We start from the raw sequence: 26,076 nt of genomic DNA, 5'->3' as shown, positions 1-26,076 counted from the left end.
TAGTTAATGCATTGGATGTACTTTAAATGTTATTTCATGTTCGTCAACTTCTTTTTCCCCAAAAGCTGTCGATGGCTTTACCTCTCTATTTCATCTAGCGGACTTTAACCGATCATCTTTTGATGTAGCCTAATGAAATAAACTATACCTAATGGCTATTAGACAGTAGGTTAATCCCCCAACCAAGAAACAACAAATTGAGTGATGGACGAACAAACTGTCAAAAGTAACTATAAGGCTATTAAGAGCAGTGGAGTTTATTGTCAAGACATGATCATGACAGTACGCTTGAAATAAATAACTTTGCAGGCTTTCTGCAACACAGATAAGCATTAGCCGACGGTGGAAAGTAAAACAGCAATAACGGGTAAACAAAGTGTTAAAAAAGTGAAAATCGGATTAGCAGGGGTACTTTAAACATTTCCAGCACTCGCCACAGACACACGAACTCGGAAGCCAAGTTTTTTTGCGGGAATGATGGTCGTCCAGTCGTCTGCTTGCGGGTCGAAAATAGCAATCTCATCGCCCTTTCTCCTGCACAAAGCATGTTATATTTATCGGGCGAAATTGTGTTATTAGAGCAGTTAACAAGCTTTGTTCATTTTTTTGGTCGAATTGTCCACCCCCTGTTTTTAAGCATAGATGTGAAACAGGTTGGTATACTAGGGATATTGGATATTATTAAATCGGAGTCGATGCTCGATGTCTATAGTGAAAGAATAGCTTCTCGTCCAATACCATAGAGCGTTAATATTGCCAATTACGGATCCGATAGCAAATCCATATATGTAAGCTACAGTATATCACTAATGTGTTTTACACAATAAACACAAAATTTTATAGAAAAACGTAAGTAAACATTTGATAGACACCAGACAACTGGTGGATCCCTAACATGATTATAGCGGATGTGTTTGATTAAGTTGTAATTATCTAACAACCATAGCAAATAAAAAAAGGTTTTCCCCAAAAAAGTTCCCTGACTTTGTTTGGTTTATCAGCAACGTTGTCAGGTTGTATTGTTTCATTATCAGATTACCAATTATCGATAATATAGATCAGTCTAGCGTTTCTTGCCATAACCTCTAGCACGATTTTGTTATTTTTTATTGAGTTATATTGCTCATAATCGGATGAGTTTATCTATTTTAATAGTTTATGGTTTTATTTTATTATTAGTGCTTTAACATTGAGTTGACTTGCTCTAATAATGATTTTTACTTGGACTCGATTCGGGAAAATGATGGCTTTGACTGTGACATTTCAAAATAACTTGTGTACTACACTGTTACTCTGCGCTGTATCATTAGCTTACCACTTATCGATAAGGTAGATCAGCCCGTCTACCGCACATGCCGAGGTGTAAAGGTAAGGAAGGTTGTAGGAGGTCAACTGCGTCCACGAATCGTTGACTGGATTGTACTGAAGAGCTTCGAGCGAAGCGTGCAACCCTTTATAATAAAATGAATGTAAGCAATACTCACTTACATGTTAACATCTTACCGTATGACGCACAGATAACTGAATTTCTACATATGAATTGAATCCTAAGGTGGAATTTAAACTAACTTAAGCGTAGTGTAAAATGTAAAAGAACTATGATTAAAATGTCTTTGCTGTTACAATACAAGTAAAACATTGTTTTGCTAAATGTTTTAATTTAAATGCAATTTAAAATGTCCGATTAAACATATATTTTGCAAAAACAGTTTTTGTTAAGCACTGGAGCTCTTAGCCTCTTATCACCTCAGTTGGGCACCTTAAAACGATGAAGAATAATATTATGTTAAAGGTGCGGCTTTATTAGCCTAGCCTTTATGTACTACACCAGAGTTCTCAGCCTTTTTTCGCGGCGACGAAAATGACAACCGTTAAAAAAAGTACAACAGCAAAGCTTTGGTCACCCAGTTATCTTCACTGAACATTTCGTAAGTGAACAAAACATACATTAGGATAAATAGGTATGAATTAAATTAATATGAGCCATGTCTTTGCGTAGTCATTTTTTAAGTATCGGAGATTTTACAATTAATCAAGAATCATTGTTTTTAATTATTGGAGAAATCGTGCTCCGAATCAATCTCAATAAATCCAAAACTATCAGTGGGAGATTCAACTAAAACAAACGGCGACCCAATTTCGGGTAGCGACCGATGGTTTGAGAAGCACTGTACTTTACTATGAAGAACTTGGAAAGATTATTTCCTTTCTAAATTATAAAACAGTCGCTACTATTTCTCACCAATTGTTGCGATCAAGTAGATGACGCCGTTCATTGCCACAGCCGAGGGTCCGTACAGTTTTGAAAGCGGAATGGGCGACATCGTTTTCCACAGCTTAGCACTGGGGTCGTATCGCTCGACCGACTGGAGTTTTTCCTCGTTTCGATTCCCGGCCAAGACGAACAAGCAACCTGAAATTCGTTTTGTTTTGTTAATATTTTATTTTCATCACAATAGACTCCTGCAAAGGCTTTCAACCGTTTTTAAAAAGTAAAAATGCTAACGCACTGGTTTAAGTGTTTAGGGTCGATTGATTCGGGATCCAGCGAAATCACTGTAATACCGATTTGTTGTACTGCCGCTTGCGATTTTGTTAATGTGTCCTTTTAAGTATCCTTTGGTTTGATTTTGTTGAGTTGAGCGTTGATAATATTGCACTAAAATCGATTTAAAGGCTGACTCATGAAATCAACTAAAATCGTCTTTTAATACCTCCTTGTTTGAATGTTCGGTATTCTTAGTACTTTATTGCCGTAAAATAGATAGGTTAATTTACTTTTTTTAAACTGTTGTTAAATACAAAAGTGTAAGCTTCAAATAGCACAAGTCATCTGTGTAAACGTAACGGTTGTTTTTTCTTAACTCCAACAGCAACATATTATATAAAAGTTGCCTACAACAACTATATTTATTTCGATCTGATTTTATGACGTTGGATTATGTCTATATACTCTTTAATATGGAATTTTTACCCATTCCCTGGCCTTTTTCACCCTCTATTCAAACACCGATACTGTAGTTACGTCGGATGTAATATGACGAAATCTACTCCAAAACAACCAATTAAACGCCGTTGTAAGTGTCACGTATTACCGTTTGAGGAGACGAGAGAGGGGTGCGACCTCTCGTGTTTCATGCTTGGTATCGTCGCCCAGTTATCGGACTTGGGGTCGTAGACCTCGACGGAAGATAGAGTTTCACCATCTTCTCCCGTTCCACCGACCACGTAAATCAAGCCTGCAAATCCAAGGCAAATAAGTTGGTCAGGTAATGTTAGACTGGAAAATTAGAAACACGCTGCACATAATGCGAAGTTTATTTTATTTTTGGTTTTAAGCCGTAGATACTTCTATATAGGCATTAGGACTATTAATACGTGGAACTGCAACTTCCAGTCAACATGCTTAAAATTTTATATATAGCTTCTTGTTGTTTTTATTTTAAACTGTCGCGCTTGCATTAAAACGAAATTTAAGAAATTAGGAAAACGATAGTCGGAAAAATTTTAAACAAGGCGAATTTGTATTTTTTAATTGCATATTAAGCTGCACTGTTGAAATGCGACCTGTATTGCCATGATTAACCGAAAAAAACGATACACTTATTATCTAACCTTTGCTACCTCTTTAAACGTTTTGAAATAAAATCTTTTATAAATACGGATGATAATAATGAAAATTATTTGTATATTTTTAAGGAAAAGCCTTTAGCCGGGTTAAAATCTTCCTTATTTGGCCCTGAAGTTAAACAGAAGATCAGCAGCTATCTACTGATCAGCTTCAAGGCCGAAATAGAGAAAATTTACCCCTGCTCGAAGCCATATATTATTGTAGGATTGTGTGATTTCTTAGTTTCGTACCGTTATGGCAGGCAGCCCCGCAGTGTCTTCGTGCTACCCGCATTGGTCTTAACTTCACCCAGCCCTTTGCGACTGCGCTGAGTGATAGTTTGGCCACAGCGTTGGTGGGAGTGCCTTCGGAATCGGAGCCGCCCAGCAGGTAGAAGCAGTTGTCAATGAAAACGACCGTCGTCTCTTTTCGATCGATGCTTTTCTGCGTGGAAATTTTCCATTGACACACTTTTGCGATTACATAAAAATTGCCAAGGCATTTTGTCATTTTAAAGAGTTGGACGCGACATATTTTCGCTTCTACTTCATAATAAGTTACATAAAGATGCCCGCTCATATCGAATCGGAGCCAATACCTGATGGCAAGTGGTAGTATAGCAGCTCGTTTTATACTAAGCTAGTAAAATATAAACCAAGGAGACAGCTGAAACGTGAAATATTGCTAAACAATTTGATTTCGTCGATTTTCGTATTTTTTTGGATGAAATTCCTATCATATCATGTCATACCATAGTATCGGCACCAATCCGATATCATATTAATAAAGGCATTTCATCAATGATTTGAATCCAACGAAGCGATTCTACTTCAAAAGGTAAATTTATTTAAATAAATATTAGGTTAACAACTTGAGGTAACTAAACCTCTTAACGCTAAAGCAGTTTTTGGCCCAATAACTTAGACAAAATACCATTTAACATTTCAGTTTTATGTATTTTGCTTGTTTGAGATTATTTTTCTTGTGCTCTAGTTATGACTTGACTGGGACTTGACTTGCTATTTATTCGAAAATACTTGACTTGTGCTTAAGTTATTTTACGAATGACTTGACTGGGACTTAAGTCATTTCAAAATGACTTCTTTAAAACACTGGTTATTGGACAACCCAATTGCTGCAGTGTGTGATTTAATTGAAAACTGAAAGAGCTTTTGTTATGTAGTAGTTATACAAACATAAGCAAGCAAAATAAAACGGACTTTCTAGGAATGTTGTCTTTCACTTTCGCATACGCCAGTAAGACACAAGAAATAAACGCGATAGACCAACCTCGTAAACGTCGTGCCAACACCTCTCCAATATATCAAACTTGTGGATGGAGGATTCTTTTGTGAAGACGAGAAAACTGGAATCAACTTCTGCAACAAAAATTCCAATTTTAAAAAGACAATATTTTTTTATGGAATGTGCAATTTGAAGCAGAGTTGAACTACCCTTATTATTCGACACAATAGGTGTGAACACACCGTAAATCAGGAAAAAAATAAAACCCAAGTTGCTTGTTTAAATTTGATAACCGATTACAGACGGAAATTACTCCAAAAACTTGACGTTGTTTTAATAAGAAAATTGCCTGTCAGACTAATCTCAGTGAACCCTACCATGACAATCCATCTATTCCATTATAGTCACTGATTTGTAGCCGGATATTTATATAATACACGGAATGCAAGCGACCTATTTTGGGGTGAAGAAAAAACGCTTTATAGACAACCAATTTAGTTTCTGCGATTCACATGGACGATGCGAATGATGAGATCAGTTTCAGACTTCACCGATTTGGCTTTACGGACTTTTTTTAAGTTAAGGAGAGTAATAATTCCAGACCCTATTTTTCGTATAACGTTTTATCATTACAATAATGCTCTTAGCGCCAACTGTCCTGCTCTGGTATTGCTTTTGTCCTGATGACAAGTAACAACCACTACATAGGGATGTCCGATAATATCGGCCAGTACCCGATGCCAAGTTGATGTTTATTTGCCCATAATTCTGCTCTAATAACTTAACATTCCGTTTTGATTCCTTTTTGTTTTGTTATTTTATCACAGCCGTACTTTACGTTAAAAGCATAAGGTATCAATTTCGGAATACAATAGGATGTATAACCCTAGAGTGACAATACTAAGGCGAGGTTGTTAAACGAGAAGAAGATGTTTCCTGATCTATATTTTGTCTGGTGCGTTTTGGGAGACGTTGGCGGCGCGAACAACTTCAACGCGCCAAGGATTCTGAAAAGTGGCGATATCTCCGCAGAACAGAAATTAATAACCGCCGCCGATGGCCAATTGTGAGGGTATTTAAGGGCAATCGCCGGCGCCACCGAATTGGTTCGCAGGGTCGGTGGGCAAACGTCAACCACGGTACTCCATGGATTATTGCTTTAAAACCGGTCGTTCTCCATGCCACGAGCAAAAGTCTTCTTATAGGGAGCTATGCTCAAAGAAGTCTAAGAGCTAGTTTTGCACTCACTGTCTTAAATACAAATGATTTGACTCTATCAATAAAGTGTTGTTTCTTTTACAATTTCATTTACGACACATTGCCGTAATTGGATCACAAAAAGATTTTTTTAAGGGATTTAAGGTTAGTGATGCTTGATATACTTTTTAGAATACAGAAGGATTTCACAACTGTTAAGATCTTCCCTGGTAATTGTAAGCTATTTTGTACTTAAAAAAATAAGATTATTCACCTTTAAAAAAATTATCCACCTTTAGATTTAATGCTTGTGCTAAAATCTAAACGTTTTGGGTCAGGTTTAACAGCTAGATCTTGTTGCGCCTCAAACAAAACCACATTCAACTATTTTGTTTTACTTTTTTTAGACAATAGCATGTCTATACCAAAATTTACCTCCAAATTTGATGGCAAATCCATTACATTTTTACAAGCGTTAAACCTCAGGCTTGACGCGTAACAAGAAATCACTATCCTATTTCATAGCGAATTGATGCTGCTCAGCTATTGAACAGACGTTTAACCGTTTCAATGATGTGTGATTCTGTCCGACTTCAAAGTTATAACTGTTTTTTTTTTTATATTTGGATAAACAATCACGACCAACCTGATTTAAATCCACTTATATAAATGCAAGTGGTATTGAGTAAGATCATTAAATAAAAAAATATTTTGTTTTAGATGAATTTTAAATATGATAATTGGTTTTAATTTAAGCAGGATTCGTATCATATTTCGACAGTTGTCAATCCGTTTCAAAATGTTCTTCACGAGTATGAAAGGCAAACCCGAATCGTTCTTAGCAATATTATCAGCCGCGTTCTTGAATTGATCTTTGATCGGATCCCTGGCAAACCTTAACACTACTAAATTGTACAAACATCAAACCTAATATGCGACATTTACCTTTGGTCTGTTTCCTGTGCCTTCTGTGGTGAGTTAACACGTCTTTGGCAAGTTCGTCGACCACGGCACTGAGACACGCGTTACATGTCCGAACGAGCTCCTGTAGGTGAAAGACAAAAGATAGGTTTACAATGAGGCAGCTAAAAATATGTGTTTTTCAACCTAAGGGTCGCGACCCGAAATAGGGTAGACGTTTATTTCGGTGGTTCTTTGACTGCGGTATTTCACATGGTTATTAAGATAGGTCCAGAGCAAGATTTCACGAAGAAAATATACGAAAGAAATGGCTCACATTAATACGAAGGAAATGGCTCACAATTGTAAATTAGAATTTGTCTTACGTTTTGTTCACTTATAAATAGTTAAGTGAATAGAACTGGGTTGCCAAAGCTTCGCCAGTCAATTTACGCTTATAATTCTTGACAATAACACATTTTCACAGATTGTTTAACAGCGTATAAATCGTTAGTCAAGTTTCTTTAAAAAGCCCTACAAAGTGTGCTAAAGATTTAGCAATTGCTTTCTCATCTATACACAAACTGCTGTTTAAAAGCACAAGCTATTTTGGGGCTTCAAATCGACGGAGTTAAAGTTACATTAGTGATTATAACCGTTGTTAAAAAAACTTAGATGGTGAAAATCGTGTTAACAGTAAATAAATTAACCATGCAAGTTCTTCCGACGTTTTTACAAATTTCCCATTGCCTTAATAGCAACGTTTGCAGTGGTAAACGTTATTGACAAAAAATGCCACAAACACTTTCTATTTCGAAAAAAATGTTCATAATTTAAACAAACTGGTGGCGTATCGGAATAGGGCCGACTCACCTCATTTCGCACCACGTTTTTTAGGAAGTGTCGCGGAAATAAACTGATCTTGAGACTTTGGAAAAGCCCCTTGAAGTACTTGGATCGATTGTTGTAGTCGCCCTTCACCCAATCAACGATTGCCACGTACGTTTCCTCTTCACATATCAACTGACACATACATAAACTATTACAGCTTTTACAAAACAAAATATTAATCAAACAATAAAGGTCAAAACGTAAAAGCATTTTTATAGATTCAGGGCGTTTTTCAATGTGTACGCCTACGGCCATATTTGTTTTTGAGAAACTCATATTTAAGTGGGTAGGCAATAAAAAACCGCGTGTCGGTTGATCTGCTTTTGAAGTTGACGCCCTCCATGGATGTTGTTACATATAATTTACACCAACCCTATCAGTAATTAATAGCCCTGAGAGATAATTTTTTGCCGCACTTGTTTCACGGCTCATTTAGAGATACACCCGTGCGACTGATACAATCGGTAAACCTGTGTTAAAAAACGGTTGAGGTTAAAACAACAACTGCACGGTTTGCCAATAAAACAGAAACCGTCAAAAACTATCAATATTATTCAGACTTTTTTTGAATAAATTTCGACTAATTTAAGTTAAACCAGGCTTAAATTTGATTGCATAGAACTAAGGTTTTAATCCAGGGGTTGAAACTTTTGAGACCGCGCTTCCCTTGACACAATTTATCCAAACTGTTCCCCCCTATGCGAATAATATGTTTCATAGCCAAAATATCAGCATTATACAGGTATAGTGTTTATAAAACAGCGCACTGATAGTACTAAGGACTGACCTACTATTTTTACAAAATTACTGCACTTGGACTTGATGTGTTTTGCATATGAGCGGGAATTGTTCATTTCAAAATGACTATAGTTCATAACAATGTGGGGCGGTTGTCCTATATAACAAACTGCGCAATTTCGCACCAAAAACTTACAGTCTTATTTCGTATTTCCACGACTCTGCAAAACTTGGCCGGCGCCAGGGCGGCGAACTGTTCCTTGTTCGACTGGAGGTTTTCGGCCACCAGCGCCTGCAATTTGTCTCTGACGTCATCAAGGTCACGCTCAAGTGCGCTTTCGTACACAGCCAGGTAGCCGTCGGGTTTCAGGCCGCTGAGAAGGTATTTGCTGCAGTGGCGCTTGATCGCTGTAAAGTAAGAGAAAATTTTTTTACGGCCTTATTGAAATCCTTTTACTCACGTGGGTCACGTTCATCTATGGTGTCCCCGAGATGGTTTACGAAAGTGGTACTTTTCTGGTATTTTCTTTAAGGTTAAAATGTTGCACAGAATGTCGTGTTTAAAAGGGGGGACAAATTAGGTGAAGTGAATTTAGTTACAAAATTGTCGCTTTGCAGCCTCGGTTACTTATTCAATGTAATATGTATCTCATCAAGGTATTCGGCAACGTTACATATGTCTGTACTGTGTAGGTATTGCATTTAAAGTCTTTCGATGGACCGAAGTGGTCTCTCAAGTTTTATTAACGGTCTCTCAAAAAATGGTCTGATTTTGTAGCTGGAGCAGATAATTAGCGGTTTGTACCTCTAAAATCGATAGTTGCTGCCTCTTAAAATGACACTAAGATCTAATTTTTCTTCAATGTCCTAATTGAAACATTCGTATTTTTTTTAAGTGATCAATTAGAAAAAGGTTTAATTAAAAAAAAACGTTTCAGCACTGAATGTATTTAGATTTCATTTTACTTTTTTTGGACCTAAATCAGCATATATATGTATATATATATATATTGGATCGATTGTTGTAGTCGCCCTTATAAATATATATATATATATATATTATATATATTAAAGTCTATTTGTATAGTGACGACAATTTATGACGTCATTTTTTTAAATTTCTTGCCTACTGTGGCCACGCAAAGCAAAACAAAATTTTAGGGTTCCGCGGTAAAAAAGTTCAAGGATCCCTGCTCTAGGATAATGGTAATTAAACACAATTAAGTTACGTAAATGTAATGAGGGCTTAATAATAATGTATTCTCACGTTTCATCTTTGTGTGGACGGCTGCGGCATACAAGTCGTACACATTTTCGTCAGTGATTGTCAGTGCGCTGGTGTACACGTACTTGATGACGATCTCCATGATCGATGACGTCACTGCTTTGAGCTTTAGGACGTTGTGGGAAGCGTCGGTAGACTAAAAAATGGATTTTCGAGAATTGCTTTTAGCGTTGCCGGCGCAGGCAAGGCGGCAATTGAAAGGGATAAAGTTTATTTGTCCAGCCATTATACCGCAATTTGGTTTGGACGGGGTGTGGCGAAAAGTTTTTATCAAAACGAGGGGGTTGCGACGCAGCTCAGTTAGTCACAGGTAAATCGGCTGGATTCGTTCCGCATTTTTTGCCAAACAACAACTATTTTCATGGCGTTTCTTCAAGATCGCTCGAGATGTGAGAGATCGCGTTTGTGTTAGTTGATTTGTAAGAAATCCGAGATTTTGGGGGACTATTTAGAGGAGCACGTTTTTGTGTAAGGATCGTAACAAGTGACAACACAGAATTACCTTTAATGATAAGACCAAGAATTCACGCAATTAAAATGCCTGATCAAACGGGCAACTATAAGGATTTTTCGTAAGATAACGCATCCTATAGTGGTGACATGGCTTTAGTCAATAACTTTGGCCAAAGTGCACTTAAGTTTTGTTGTAAATTACTTTGAAGTATGGTTTGGCTTCACCTATCCAAAATTCTTATGGTCATGCGTTTACGAAACAGAGTTTTCCTAAATGCTTTTCCTAATTTGTTGTTTGTCTTTTAACTATTTGTGATTGCGGTAAAATATTGTTTGAATACAGTCATTTCATTAATACCAACAGTTTAAATTCCAGCATAAAAACCTTTACTTTTTTGACATGCTGAGATAATGAATAATATCAGTACTTGACTTATGCAACTTATAACTTGCAATAGGATTCTACTTGGTATTGGTTAAAAAAATTAACTTGGGCCTCAGTTATTTTTGAATGCAAGCCTGGTTTAATTATTAAAAATGACTTGAACATAAATCACTGTTGCACACCTCTTTCCTTTTTTCAAAGGACGCGGAAGTTAAAAAATCGTAACAATAGACCTCCTATGACGTCACTGTTAGAATGGGCAAGCAAGTCACCTGCTCAGCAAACTGCTGATCGAAGAACTCGGAACAACTGCTCAGTACGCAGCGGTGCACCGGAAACTTCGCGCCGTCCGACGTTTCAATTGTGACATCACAGTGCTTTTTGTTCCTGCAAGAGTGAAGTAGAAAATACAAGGTTTCAACAAAAGCTGCATCACATTTAGACGGGTAAAATTTAGAAGAACATTTATTCCAAGAACATTTGGTTTTAAAGTCTGGTACTTCGCGATGTGAAAAAAAAATACGAAAAAAATGTTCCTTAACAATAAGGGCTTAAAAAATATCACAGTCACTATTCATGTGTTGTGTAATTAATCAAAATATGATATTTTTAATGGCGCGTTTTGACATTTGACGCAAAGCATAATAATACATACGCAAACCATAAGAATTCGACACTAACGATAAGAATACATTTAGTCCCACTTTAGAGAATATGAATAGTTCGCGACGTCAGGCCATGACGTGTTTTTGTGACTGAAGTTCCACTTCAATGACTACAAAAAAATGCTGGATCTAGTGACTATTTGAAAGCGTCCCGATTAAACTCCAAAAAGATAATAACCATAGGTATAAATGATATGTGACTGCTTTTAAACCATAACTAACTATTTCTGTCTGTTTAGTTTTACATTTCCTGCAAGTGTTAAGCAAAGTTAATCGTCCATTCACCTGTATAGCGAGTTGAGAACGTCGGTGGCGTGTGACTCGTCAAATACCTCAGCGTCGAATGACCCTGAAAGCAACACAAAAGTATGACGATTGATTGAAGCAAGGCACAATGTATCTACCTTCAGCCAAGTGGCGATACTCTATCGGCCTTGAGTGTTTAGTTTTTTATACATTCTGCCTGCTAGGAAGTTTGGAACTTTTGTTTGGAAAGGGAGGCTTGACTATTTTTCGATATTTTTTTAATTAGGCACGCTGTGGCGTTATTAGATAATTTACTTTAGCCTAAGTAGGAAATACAGTAAAACATTACGTTTGTTTAACTTTAGTAGGCGAAATTTTCGTTATTGACTGTGAAACTTGTACAGTTACATCGTAATAGTATAATCAAAATACTGGATCAAAGCACTGTAAAATGTAACTTTAATCACTTTTCAAGAGTAAACTTGCACACCTTTTATTCACAAAAGACAATCAACCCTAAATGTTTTTTCCACTAAAAAAAAGGTACGAAGTATGCATGGCATTGATCTAGATTTAAGTTGACAGGTCATTAATATTGGAGAGCCATTGTTACCCATGGTGCTACGGCCACACAAAAACGCTTCATTTATTCTCATGAAACCACCCACGGCGCTGAAGCAAGCCTGTAATGTGATAAGAGATTGAGTTTTTAAAAGAGAAAATGATTTCCTGCAAATTTGTTTTCAATGTATATTGTTTGAGTTGTAAACAAAAAAGACCCCAAACAACTCTCGATCTGTCCCTGGCGTACTTCCCACCATATGAAAGTAAATACAGAAAGATAATATGCAATAATTGTATGGGATTGCCCTTTTTACATGCACCAGTAACCTAACGAAAAATAAAAATGCACACCAGTTTTGTACCTTCAATATCTTCTTATTTGTGCCTTACATTCATTAAAAAGTGGCTGTTGTTTACAAAGCAACCCTCTACACCGGTCACACAATAACCTAAGCCTTTAACGAAATTATTGCAACAACAAACAAGATTTGGAACTGCATTGGTAAGCCGATCGGTTTCAGTTAATCACAGGTAACCCGACTTTACGAAAACCCGAACCTAACATAGTCAACATTTTTGCGGTCACAGCCTAGCAATAAGCTCTCTGTAGTATCGCCTCTTTTAATATCAGGGGTCTAGCCGCGTGGGCAGCAAAATATGTACGTTTTTATATGTACTTCATTTCATGGTGATTCAGTTGTATTAAGAAAAACGCAACAACGTTAAAAATACTATTTTACTGGAGCGTTTAAATCCTAAATTATTTAAGTTTTAACCTCTGTTTTAAAGCTGTTAAATTGTCTTTGTGGCCTATAATTTGAGAAAGCATAATTACCTCTTAAGCTGATGCTTTTCGAATGTGCTATCTTTGACGACATAGCTGCAAACTTTGTTCTTAATCCGAGTTCAAAAGACAGCCCGAGGTCAGAAGTATACCTTAAAATAGTAGTTCTCGTTGACTCAGCTGATATCTCTGCAGAAAACAGAAAACATAGACCGGAATCAAATTTCGAAAGGATTAACAGATGCCAGTAGTGTTGCTTTACTTTCAGCAAAGCGTAATTTGCCATAGGCTACTACTACCTACATGGTCGTTGCTCCAAAACGACGTTGAAAAACTAAGCTTGTGATCAACGTTGTTGTAATTTCTGCTTCACTTAACCTGAAAACCGCTTTTCCCTCTGTTTTGACTTCTGAAAGGTTCTCGCTCCTAATTAATCTTAGCGGTTTTGCCAAACTAAAACAAACATTTAAAAACAAAAATCACAAGTGTCAGTAATGCCAAGCTCTTAATAATACCAAATGCTACAACAGCAAGCCACCTGTAGTTGAGCCTATTTCAGACCTACAGTTGTTTTTTTCTCGAAAGTATTTAAGTGCAATGTCCTCGATCACTTTCTGTTTTCTTCAAACAAACACGACAACTGACTATCCCGCCTCTCAAAACATTCTTGAAAGTTTTGTAAACACTCGAAAAATACCCGGCCAACACTCGGTCAAAAATTAGCCTAAATTCGGCATGAAAACTCGAGACCCAGACATCAAATACCGAATGAAATTGATAACCTGCTGAACAACAGTGAACAGACTTTGGCCGTTTACACCGCTATCTCACATCAAATGATAAAGCGTTTCAAGACAGGTTTGGCAGAAAAAGACAGTGTCTGCCATGTTTAAACCAATACAGATGCACCAAGCCTCACTTTAATCTGATAGCGAATGTAAAGAGCACTACCGTAAAAACTGCTGCGACGAGACACAGATTAAAGCGATGAGACTGTTTACATGTAACCTAAAGCGCAGCCGATAACATGTTTTACGGTAATCTTCGCATTTTCTGCTTTCATCTGGTTTCGTGTGGTCAGGAAAACTAAACCAATGCTGAACAAATGTCCACAAGCAAGCGTGGTCCTAAAAGAAACCAAGCTATGTTCGAAGAAGACACTTAGTAAACGGTTTAAACTAATCAATGAAACATGCACACACATTTGTGTGTTAACAACTGAGATCTAGCCCTTCTGAAGCTGCTTTCGATGAGTCTGCAATGGCTTTCGGTGTACGGTTTAAACTAAGTGACTGATTTCGCGACAGCAATTTACCGCTCAACGTTGTAACTTGTAAGGCCTTTCGACAAAAGCTGGCTTTGTCGCGAATCAAACAGATTACACGGGCTTGCAAAACAGCCTACGTTTGAACTGTGAAAAGCTGAAGGGCCTGTGTAGCGATAAAGTGCAGTGAGGCACAACCACGCCGTAGACGGCAAAGTGCGAAAAAGGTGTTTGCGGGAAGTCTACAACGCGGAAAATACATTTCGAACTGCGCGTTATATAAACGTCGGCCTGTTATTATCTTGACCGCCGAATGTCGGGCTGAAGTGGCTTCGAATATATGAAGAACGATTCGTTTTAAACACAAGACCATATGAAGGTATGCGCCGCAACTTGTGTAATACCCAGTTATGAAACAACCGGTTCTTTTATACAGCCTTGTGATACGAAAAACAACGTAACACAAGGTAAATCGAAAACAGTTTCAAGGTAAATAGCAACAAGTCGTGACGGGCGGCTGCTGTTTCTGCCAACTTTTCAAAATCGCCGATACGATCTGCAAAGGGCCAATACACGTGCGCAGTAATCCATCATAGATTGACGCCGGTATGAAAAACTTATTACGGACAGGCGATAAAGACAACCTCATCAGACAATGTCATTCTTTGGCAGGCCTCAAATTAACGGCAGTGCATTTTTTGGGGTACATAGTGTCTAGCTCAGTGATTCTTAACCTTTTTTTCTTTCGTGGCCCATTTTTGTTGCACAAAAATTCTGTGGCCCAATAAGTTTTTATGAATGGACAAACTATAAAAAGGCTTATAACAAAATATAGCGGAGCACATAACAATAAATTTACGTTTCATTTACATTCCTACTCAATTCCTCCCAAGCCATTATTCCTGCAAAAATTAGGTATAGTGACACAAATGAAACTAAATTCTTCAATAGATATATTTTTTTAAATTGGTCTGTGGCCCATCTAAAAAGTTCCCATGGCCCACCAGTGAGCCATGACCCACTGGTTGAGAACCACTGGTCTAGCTCAATTTGTTAAATTCACGCCTTACGTTAATCACCAGCTAACGCGAAATAGCATGGGCTATATAAATCTATTTTCGCGGCATACATGATGTAGCCATTGTAACGTGTTTATAAACAATGCCTAAAAAGAATACGACCGAGTCAGGAAGCAATAAAACCATATGCCTAGGTTTACATAAAAAAGAACGCACTACAAAAAGATTTCTGATGAAATTATGCAATATGAAGTCTAAACCTGATATATACTGTTGCCAACCAAAAGGAAAACAGCTAACCCTTTGCTTTGCTGGTTGCATCAGGGAAAAACGTACGTACAGGAAGTATACTTCTGCCGAAATACTGGATTTTGGTTATTACCGACTTTACAGGGCAGCATATTCGAAAGTTATGGTACTCTGATGACAATTGCTAAAGAATCAGAAGCAAAAAACGTCTCTCATTTCAGGTTAAGGCATCTGGTAACTCGTGTAAGAAAATTGCTCTAGTGCTGTATAGCTATGTACGAGGAAATTACTATTTATCACAATGCTTAACTTTAAAACGACGAAAATAGCTGTCAACAGATGTTGTTCTAGCCTTAAACAAACATTCTATATACCACCCACTTAACTACTTTTTAATAACACACAATCTACAGGCAATTGTATGGGGCGACAAACGAGCATTGAGTCATTGCAGTGTGAAATCAGATAGGGAAGACTGACGCAGTCACAGCAAATGACGTGTGACTGACTGACCACCGCGTCACGACACTGTTTCAACGGTTTGCCGCCATTGTCACCGCGATAGGCTAATGACTGTTTTGTTATTATGACTTTCAACGCTATACGAACAAGCAGCCACCTGCGTAGATCCGCCTTGAAGTGCTGCCATCGGCGTGACGTAACTTTTGAAAAATGTAAAAATGTCAGTAGCATACGGCTTTAACATAACAAAACAATATTTATTAAGATAGGGCTACCATAAGTTCACTTTAGGAAGATCTGGCCTATTTTTTAATAAAAATGAATAGTCCCCCTAAAGGGCAATAGGATAAAAAATGTTCAAGCATTTTTCTTTTCTTTTAACAAAATTACATTTTGATGTGACTTTTCGGCAAAAAGAAGTTGAGCCAAATGACTTTGTCTAATCGTTTTTCTCTTCAATATTTTTAATAAGAAAATTTAAAGGAAATAACAAATATATTCATGGTGTGAATCGGTGAAATATATTTGCCAAGTTTAAATCAATATTTTGCCGTTACTTGCTCTGTATTTTCTAAAAATAAATAAATTTTTATTTAAAAGTAAAACGATTTCCATTAAACATTCAAACTGGGCGAATTTACTTGCATTGAACTTTTTGTTCCCCCTTTGGGCGATAAAAATATGGTTACCTATATTAAGAGTGCTATTCCAGTTTTAAATTTTTTAAGGTGCAATCCCCCAAAATTAGTTTAAGCCCGAATAAGGTTGCTAAATACTAAAGATAAAACGCGAATGCCCCATTTCTTGTGAACACAATGCGATTTATTGTTTTGCTAGTCGGCTCGGACAAAAAGTTGTATTTATTGCCGAACAATGTTTTTTCTTAGGTATATTTTTACTATATCCTTATTGTACGATTTGTATCATCACGAGGTAATGGCTAAGCACTGTGGAACCAGATTAACGATATAACAAGAATAAATCAAGAAAACAAAAAGTTGGCATACAAACAGGAAACTGTTAGGGGTAATAAATGGATTAGTATCCTATCGTCGAAAGGAACGTGTTCTCAGTCTCTTAAACCTTACATAGCCCCCTTAATTACATGCCTATAAAAATAGTAGTTAATATATGGTGTTACGTATAACTAAATTGAAAACTGAAAGAGTGAAATATTTTCCCCATTAAAGCGTGTTGTTCCAAAATATCCAAATGATTGTTGTTTGTTAGTTAGAATTGCAAATTACAGCCATGATGAGTGATATAAAACGTGGCTGTACCTGTACGTCTTCGCAGGGGTTGGGTGATTTTTAAGAAATTTGGTAAACAAGTTTTTTTTTGTGTTTAATTATCCGTTTAATTATACTTACTTAGAATGTAGTAAACACAATTTATTGTACTCATATTTTTTTCAAATTTTAAATTACCCTTTTACTGCCACCTAGTGAACAGCTATGTCAAAAAAGTTTCAAAATTCACATATTTTGCCCCATTTTATTTCCATATTGTCAGCAATAAGTTTTGCGACCCGATGCCTAATAATGACGTCTATGCACAGTCAAGGCAAATAGATAAACTAGTAATGCTTCAAGGTAACTTTTTCAGGTTATTAGTCCGGAATTTACTTGAACGTTAAGAAGTTTAGTTATCTATAGTTGTTAACCTATTATGTATTAATAAATTTCACTTTTATTGTCGAATCGCTGTTTTGAATCACAAACCATGGAACAAATTTCTATATAGTATTTGTATTGAACCTGCACCGATACCACCTTAGTATCCTGCGGATAGAAACGACAATACAACCTGGCATCGGGTATCGGCTCCGATCCGATAATTTAAGAATTTCCCGCTGTTTAGGGAGCCTGCGTAAGTTGATGTTAATAGGAAACTCTAACAGTTTTGTCAGCACTTATTTGTTCTTAGGAATAAATTCGTTAAGTTCTTTTAATCAATATAAACAACTATATACAGAACGTTGGCCAATAAACGCAACAACAGAATAAGTCTTAAATTGGTTGATGAAAGACACACACAAACATATGTGTTTAATAACATCTGTGATCTAGCCCCTCGGAAGTTGCTTTATGACCAACGATTACGGCTTCCGTATCAATAGTACACCGAAAAGCAATCGCAGACTCGCCGAATCTGTCGATCTATGATGCAAGCAGAGCAAGCCAGAAAAACAACTGGCCTGCAGTGAGGTTCGAACTCACGACCTCCGGTCAAGCCGGGACCGTCGCTCTACCAACTGAGCTATGCAGGCTCAGAGAGGAGCGAGTCGAGAAACAACCATGCGCCAATACTTGCACATTTTGTTAGTACAAGCAACTTCACACTGGGGGATCATCAGTCCGTATCAATCAATGAAAGACACACACAAACATATGTGTTTAATAACATCTGTGATCTAGCCCCCGGCTTGACCGGAGGTCGTGAGTTCGAACCTCACTGCAGGCCAGTTGTTTTTCTGGCTTGCTCTGCTTGCATCATAGATCGACAGATTCGGCGAGTCTGCGATGGCTTTTCGGTGTCTTAAATTGGTTGTTTTACTATTATTTTCCGAACATTAAGTCCACAATAATGTATCTGAGACGAGTGGAAGCCATTTGTGCAAGAACGTAACTTATCCAGTAGATGTTTGATATTCTGGCGACGTTGGGCTTCTAAAAAACTAACATCATCTGAGCGATATGCGAGCCATTATTCTCGTATAAAGATATCTGAAGTCGAAAGTTTAGTTCCTTCTACAAAACTCCCCCTAAGCAGGTTGATTTGATTAACGGAAAGTTATTAAGCTACTTCTTGTATTTATTTTACAAATTGTAAAATCGCGGACACATAGAGTGATGCGATATAAACAATGATGAGTCTGCAGAAAACTGTTGAAAACTACTGAAAGCCTATTCGGACGGCAAGGTGATTGATCAACTTCTTCCTGCAAAATTATAAGCGAAAAAGGTGCAAGCCAGATCACTTCCTGGTTCAACAGACTCGCTGACTTGAGTTTTCATGTCGATGAGATGCTCCCCTTTTTGCAACTTGCGTCAGATTAATTAGGTTACTATATACGAAGTGGTGTTTTGTACATACTTGAGAGTTTGTAGGGGCTGTATAGGATAAATCCTGTTATTGTGGAGTTGTAATTTATTTATGGGGTTTACAGCCTTTGCAAGTTAACAGTGTCGACGCAGGCCCATTTCTAGTTATTACCAGTGTTGTAAACAGGCCATTTTAAAATGTTTAACTCCCATAGTCAAGCAACTTCAATACTTTAAGTCTGAGTCAAGTCGTTTTAACAAATAGCAAGTCAGTCCAACTAATCAGTTATCCAAATTAGGTACCAGTACAAGTCAGTAGCATAGCAAGTCAAATCAAAGTCACGTCACTGGCATCAAAATAAACGTTAATTTAAAAATAATTGGTTAACGCGTTTCATTCCGAACATTTTTTCGCACAGCAATCATAAATATCGAAAAAAGACATCAGGCTAACTTTTTCCAATTTAATAATTCACGCCAATAACCTAATTGTATTTAACAAAGCATCTAAATGTTTGTCAAGTCTTTTTTTTTTTTTTAAACGAAAAGTTATGCCATTTGGCAAATCACTTAACTTTGGTTAAGATATTTTCGCCATCAAGAACTCAAGTCAAGTCGAGTCATTTGCAAACAGTGAACTTGGTGAACTTATGTCATTAAAATACTGGTTGTTACCACACGAAATATGGATAAATTAAAAGATGCTGCCATTGCGGAGCATAAAACAACATTCATGACATTGCAAGCTGGCATGTGTCTCAGCAGTGTTAAACTTATTTTAAACAATTTGCTAGAAAGTGTGTTCTTCCATTTTGCAGTAATCCGAAATAAAAGCAAGTTAAATATTTTTCTGTTTCCTCTGGTGGCGGTTTCGCTGAATATAACATGGACAAAAATCATCGAGGTAGGATAAATTAAACACTGAACAAATAGATCACAAGATATATATAAGAAAAATACCAGAAATGTTTCATTCAATAAGGTTTACCTTTTAGTGATAACTCTATTTGTACACGCATTGAATGTCTTTCTCTTTGAGGTGAAATATTTGGCCCTTAAGCCTATTACTATTTTAAGTTTTGGGCGATATACTTTGTTTCAAATGTTTTTCTACTGAAATCAAAATATTTGTTTATAGAAGAACTGAATCACACCCTCCACGACAAGCATCATGCAGCAACTTTGCTAACCAACCTACAAAAGTTAGTTACCTTAAGAGTTTTAAGTTGTTAAATTGTATCCGAAAGATAAATATAAAAATATATCCGTGTAAATGTAGCCGTTTGACAAATGGTGTATTCAAAACTACCGTGTTTAGTTATGCTTCCCATATTTTTTATTAAGCAAAAAGTCACAGATCCTTTTATATTTTAGTGTTTGCCACAGATCCAGCGATAATTTTTAATGTCCTTTAAGCCAATTTTGAATGCATTGTTAATCTTGCAGTTCAACAGAGTTGTTTGATATTGAGATAATTGCAGAAGACAAACGATTTCATGGACACAAATGTATTCTGAGCAGCTACTCGACCTATTTTCGGGATAAGATCTCAACTTTGGTAAGAAATTGCAACTTTAAATCGTTTGCATTAAAAAAAAGCTTTCCCTGCTAACATGTAATAATGCCTAATTAAGTCTTGCAAAACATTTTTTTTATTTCATATTTCGCCGCTAAGACATTTTTGAAAATATAGATGGATTATTTTTTTTTTTATAAATTTAGTCGCTGTTTAACACAAAACTCTTTTAATAACTAAATAGGCTTTTATAGATTAAACAGCACTTATTTTATGCTTGGCTGTAGTGCTCACCAGGGAATTTTTAGGGAAAGACAATATTTCGTCCAACTTTAAATACCATTTGTAGCTACAGATATAGGCTATATTTGGACAAGGAGTTTAGGTAGTTTGAAATACCGTTTCTGGGCCTCAAAACAGCAAAACAATAACAAAACACTGGATATGAATATAAAATAGATTCGGCATTTGCATTTTTTTCGACTTGTAGTTGTTTAGGTGGCCAGCTAAGACATTTCCCAAAAGACACCTTAGCTCTGATGAACTTCACCTTTGGGTGCAGTTTTCAAGTTGTTGGCATTTTATGTCACATGTTGTCGTTGTTTGAAGGGCGAATCCGGTTGTATTGAAATAAACGACATCGGTGCAAATCTCGTTCAACTCATCGTCGACTTCATTTACACTGGCAAGATTTCGATCAGCTACGCAACGGTGTTTAAAGTATTCGCTGCGGCAGAAAAGGCAAAAATACCCCGTAAGTTGTGCATATCTTTCTGGTTACACGTGGTGTTCGCCCTAAACCGTTTTACCTTACCTAGAAATGTCTCGTAGTTTTTTTTTGGTTTTTGAGTTATTTCCGCGTCTACCAGTCGCTGTACAAAATTGCCTTCTTAAAAAGCAATAATTGAGAAACCACGTGCGACTGAAAATCACACGAAAGCCACGTCTACTTGCGCTATATCTTTAAGAAATGGCAATTATTAACTAAGGTTAACTGTATAAGGCATACTACATCTTTATATACAATTCTGTTCAACTAACGTGTCGCATTCTCTTGATAGTAGATAGAGGGAGAATCCGTCTTGGCTTATAAACAATTGGTATGAGTGTGAACTTGATTTTTTTTTAGACTCGTAACAGTCACATGCCAAGGGTTAAAGTTCACGGCCAGCGGTTCGTCGTCTTAAGAACTACAGACCTTTTCATGCGTGATAAAACTATTTATTTTGGAAGCACAAAACACGTAGGGCTCATCTTAAGCTAAAAACAGCCATGTTCAATACATTGTTTTTTATCAGGCATCAGTGAACTGTGCACAACCTACCTGCTGAACGTTCTCAACCTGGAGAATTGCTTCGACGTTTTTAAGTGTGGTCGTCAGAGAAATGTGGACGAGCTAGTTCGTCAGAGTGAGGTGCTGATGAGCAACCACTTGGGGGCGGTGTGCAGCAACGAAGTGTTTCTTGATCTCGAGTTGCAAGATTTTACCAAGATTTTAAAGCTTCGATCGAAGCAAGTAAGTAAATTGCAGGGGCGGATCCAGGAGGGACCAGTCCATGCCTCTCAAAAAAACTACCGTTTTGCCACCTTTTACTATGTAAATAGAATTTTTTTTCACGCTTCGTGCACTTCTATCCGTTTTACTACGTTTTTGTCCTTTTTAAAGAAATATGGTCAACTCAAAATCGCTACATGCGTACTACGTCGTTTCGTTGTTCAAATAGACTAAAAAAGCTCTATTCGAGCAACATGCGAATCTCTTTTATTTGCCTGATGCGTCACGCATCCGTCTAAATTAAAGTCTTTGCAATTTAAACAAAATAAATACTGAACCCTTCGTTGTTAAACTGTGTAATCGGAATGCACAAAATATCTTGCACAGTTTCCCTTTCAAGCAAACTTTGATAACCTAAGTAAATCACTTGAGCGTTGTTATTTTAATTTCACTACCCACAAACGACTTTCTTAAAACGTTGGCAACGAAGTTAACGACACGAACTTGTTTTAGTGCGCTATGTTTTTGTCCTTTTTAAGGAAATCTATATTCAGCCTAAAGGCGCGATACAACTATGGCAGTTTCACTGTATTTTTAAATCGTCAAAAATGCTATATTTCAAGCAATAAACGAATCTTTTTTTCTCTCATTTGCTGTATGCGGCAATTTAAACAAAATAGTCAGAGTGCACAAGAGTTTACACAGTTTACCTTACAAGCAAACTTGGATGACTGAAATATATGGTTTGAGAATGGTTCCTAAAATGTTTGATTATACTAGCCTACTCCTTAAAAGACCTTTAAATTAAGGTCGTGATATTGTTAGTTTTTTAGAGGAAGGAAATTGAAATATATCAGGGTCTTCACAGGGTTAACGTTCATGGCTGAAAAGTCATAAGTACAACTCTCTTAGAACTTTTAAATTAATCCACACGAACTTTTTCAGGGCACAGTAGAGGAAGGCGCATACAGAGCCCTGGTGGCCTGGACCAATCACAACAGCGCAACGAGAGGCGAGCATTTCGTCAAGCTCTTTGCTAGCCTTGACGTCACCCAGCTGCCCAGACCCTTTCTAAAAGATGAAGTACTGGCGCAGGTGAGCTGTTCTGTACTTGAGAGGTGACGGATATTTCTCTTTGGCTGAATTTCTAACTTAGACATGTGGGCGTCCGCGACTTGAAAATTTTTATTTTATTTACATGACTATTTTTTATTACGGGCTAAAGGGGAAATAATAAAACAAATTTGTTTGACGAATCATCGTCAGTCTAAGCAAGTAGTTCTTATACTTTTTTTAACGCGCACCCCTTAAAAGTTTATTTTGGTTCGCGTAGACCACGTTCGGCATTAACTTTTAAAGGATGGCGTCATATATTTATGTTGCAAAACAAGTAGACTTAAGAAACCTGATGTTTGCGGTTCAGACAATGTGACACTGAAATGGAGTCTCAATATATTTAAGAAGGAGGCCCAAAAGCGTTTTTTCAATAAAACTCCTTTTTTTACATTATACACAAAGATTTGCATTGGGCCGTCATGAAACCCCCTAAAAATTGTCTATGTACCTCCGAAAAAAAAGAATCCCTTTGCAAAACTTTTTTCAGACATGATTGTTTTGCAGCGTCATATCTTTTCACTAAATCCCTTCGAATTACTGAACTACGATCTACAGTTTACATTTGATTCAAAATTTAATTAGATCTACTTGTACTTCCAGCACCTGGTTCGGGAATCGATGAGTTGCTTAAACTTGGTGGTCGATGAACTGGCTCAACGAGCAGAAACCGCTGCAAAACATTTCGGTCACGGAAGCGAAAAACCAGGTAACTTGTGGCCCAACAAGAGATATGCTGAATACCTTTTAAGATTACTGTAACGTTACATTGTGTGCATGGCAAATAACTACCATCGACCAGGGCTGATCAGGGGTAGGCCGTGACCATGGCCCCACCAAACTGGATTTTTTTTACCTATTTTAACTAATTGAACGCCCCCCAAAAAATTCTGTGTTATATGTTTCTAGAAGCCTATTCGTAAAATGGTTTTATCCCAAAGGTTCCCTGTGTCTCATAGCATATTTGAAATAGAAAACATCTTTTTTTCGCTTTGCACAAATCGATTACATCTTTATAGTGTAGATTTTGCATTGAAAGTAACACCTCTTTCACCGTATAATTGCAACAAAAACGAACTATGTGGTGCTTAAGTTTACTCCTTTATGGCGTCACATTTTTTAATTGAAGCTTTGTGACCTCACGTTTTGACGTAACTTTGTGATGTCTAGTTTGCAATATATTAATTTAATTCACTGCGAATGCACATTTTAGTACGTTTTTCTAATAGTTATATTGATTATAAAGGAAACAACAAAAGCACAACTAGCCTATATAAGCTAAGCAATTAGGAAAAATGTTTTTTCCGAAATGCGGTTTCCTTCAATTAGTGTAAACTAGGGGTTTTTAAGCTTTTTTTTTTACCCCCGGCCCCAAATTTATTTTTTTGCTTCGCGTGGACCACGGTCGGCAAGAAATTTTCAGAGATGACGTCATAAATTCACAAACATAATACAAATAGACTTCAGAAATCCGCTGATTTCGGTCCAAAAAATGTGAAAGTAAAATCGAGTCTAAATCTACATTCAATGAAAACACCGTTTTATTTTCAACTAAATTGCTTCTTAAATGTACACTAACATTTCTGTTAGGCCTAAGTGGACCCCCTAAAACTTGTTAACCACCCCAAAGAGGTCCATGGACCCCAGTTTAAGTGCCCCTGGTGTTCCAAACTAATTATTTCGCGATGCTATACAAAGCATGATTAGACCCTTAACATAGCTTGCTTTATCACTACGTTGGTGCGAGTTCGTAGTCGCACGATTGGTTATCGATGTTTTATATGTGTGATTGATTGCAATTTGTCGCTTTATAAGAAATCTGTCTTGCAAGATATGTCATTATTCTGATGAAAGCGTCTTGTATAGCAGTGCTTTCTAACCTTTTTTTTAGTTTGCGACCAGCTTTTATTGCAAGTTTTATTGTGCGATCCACAATGAATGGAAATAAGATTAACAGTTACTTAAAACCTGCATCTTTGTTACTGGTGTACGTACTGAAATAGTTTAACACATGTAAGTGTTACGTATTTGTTACGTTGTTGCATAATGTGACGTAATGTTAATGCAAAAAATATAACGATCAAACAGAAAACTGTAAAATTTAAATGTTTCGCGACCCACCTGAAATAGCTTCGCGGCCCACTGATTGGGAAGCACTACTGTAAAGGACGTCGAAACGTCGATTGATTATCATAAAACTGCTGGATGAGCAACACTCGGGAATAGACCCTTAGCATATATTGACATTTATACCAAACCCATTTAGACTCTCAATGCGGGCCAAGGCCGTCCAGGAACGTTTCGCAACTGGAGGAACGGACGGACCGGCGCCGACGTTCACCCTCCCCTCGTCGAGTGCCCCCTCCCCCGCCCCAAAATGGGGTCCACCCAAATCGTCACGCGCCCCACAGCGGGGTAAACAGGCGTCCATCCCCACCTGAGCTGGCCAATCGGGAAAGCCCCCACTGCGCCCCCAAGATCGGGGTCGTGCATCTTCCGGATAATACGTCATCAGTGACGTACACGATTCCCCAACGGCCCAAGGTTCCGCACGCGACCTATAAGGACAAATAAAAAGCAGACGTTTTTCGATATGCGCTTGATTTGGTTATTCTTTTTGCGGTCCGGTTCAATGGTGATGTATATAGTTAATCAAGTGTAAAAGTTACTCAAATATATTTATATATTCTCCAAATAGTTGTTCTTCTGGGTTTTATTTAGAAATGTCCGATAATGACGGATCGGAATCGATGCCCGATACTGCGTAGTTGTTATCGGTCAACTTTCCAAAGAATAGTGAAGTCAATACCTATATATGATACCAAAGTAATCATCCGATTGTAGCCTTGTAGGTGATCTACAGCGCAACGTTTCTATCTTTTAAACTCAATTTAAACGAATATAGTGAGTCAAGGTTAATACAAGCAAATTCCTAATTGGAACATAGTTTG

The 26,076-nt window shown here is 37.2% G+C and overlaps 2 protein-coding genes across 2 annotated transcripts; one reads left to right on the top strand and one right to left on the bottom strand.

Annotated features, from left to right (window-relative positions):
* Positions 1-291: 291 nt before the first annotated feature.
* Positions 292-13,148, bottom strand: LOC146164953 (kelch-like protein 12). Its single transcript, XM_083382907.1, has 13 exons — positions 13,015-13,148; positions 11,655-11,718; positions 10,977-11,091; positions 9,849-10,002; positions 8,778-8,989; positions 7,826-7,975; positions 6,998-7,097; positions 4,901-4,989; positions 3,862-4,054; positions 3,096-3,239; positions 2,243-2,413; positions 1,316-1,451; positions 292-534 (listed from the first exon to the last, which is right to left on the bottom strand). Exons 1-13 carry the CDS (start codon positions 13,055-13,057, stop codon positions 414-416), a joined length of 1,692 nt encoding a protein of 563 aa, XP_083239033.1. The 5' UTR covers positions 13,058-13,148; the 3' UTR covers positions 292-413.
* A 6,675-nt stretch (positions 13,149-19,823) lies between these two features.
* On the top strand, positions 19,824-25,699 carry LOC146164952 (kelch repeat and BTB domain-containing protein 12-like). Its single transcript, XM_083380888.1, has 8 exons — positions 19,824-19,905; positions 20,140-20,203; positions 20,448-20,559; positions 21,127-21,271; positions 21,816-22,033; positions 22,958-23,107; positions 23,729-23,834; positions 25,392-25,699. Exons 1-8 carry the CDS (start codon positions 19,887-19,889, stop codon positions 25,697-25,699), a joined length of 1,122 nt encoding a protein of 373 aa, XP_083237014.1. The 5' UTR covers positions 19,824-19,886.
* Positions 25,700-26,076: the final 377 nt, after the last annotated feature.

This window comes from Ascidiella aspersa, chromosome 2, assembly GCF_963924565.1.
Source record: "Ascidiella aspersa chromosome 2, kaAscAspe10.2, whole genome shotgun sequence".
Lineage (NCBI taxonomy): Eukaryota > Metazoa > Chordata > Ascidiacea > Phlebobranchia > Ascidiidae > Ascidiella > Ascidiella aspersa.
This window is presented reverse-complemented; position numbering and strand designations above follow the sequence as displayed.

Coding starts and splice junctions, on each gene's coding strand:
- LOC146164953 (XM_083382907.1), bottom strand. CDS start 13,057: ATGTCGTCAAAGATAGCACATTCGAAAAGCATCAGCTTAAGAG. Junction 1,452..2,242: donor CTACTTGATCGCAACAATTG/GTGAGAAATAGT, acceptor TTTATTATAAAG/GGTTGCACGCTTCGCTCGAA. Junction 535..1,315: donor ATCTACCTTATCGATAAGTG/GTAAGCTAATGA, acceptor TGCTTTGTGCAG/GAGAAAGGGCGATGAGATTG.
- LOC146164952 (XM_083380888.1), top strand. Junction 21,272..21,815: donor AGAAAAGGCAAAAATACCCC/GTAAGTTGTGCA, acceptor GTTTTTTATCAG/GCATCAGTGAACTGTGCACA. Junction 23,108..23,728: donor AAGATGAAGTACTGGCGCAG/GTGAGCTGTTCT, acceptor TTGTACTTCCAG/CACCTGGTTCGGGAATCGAT.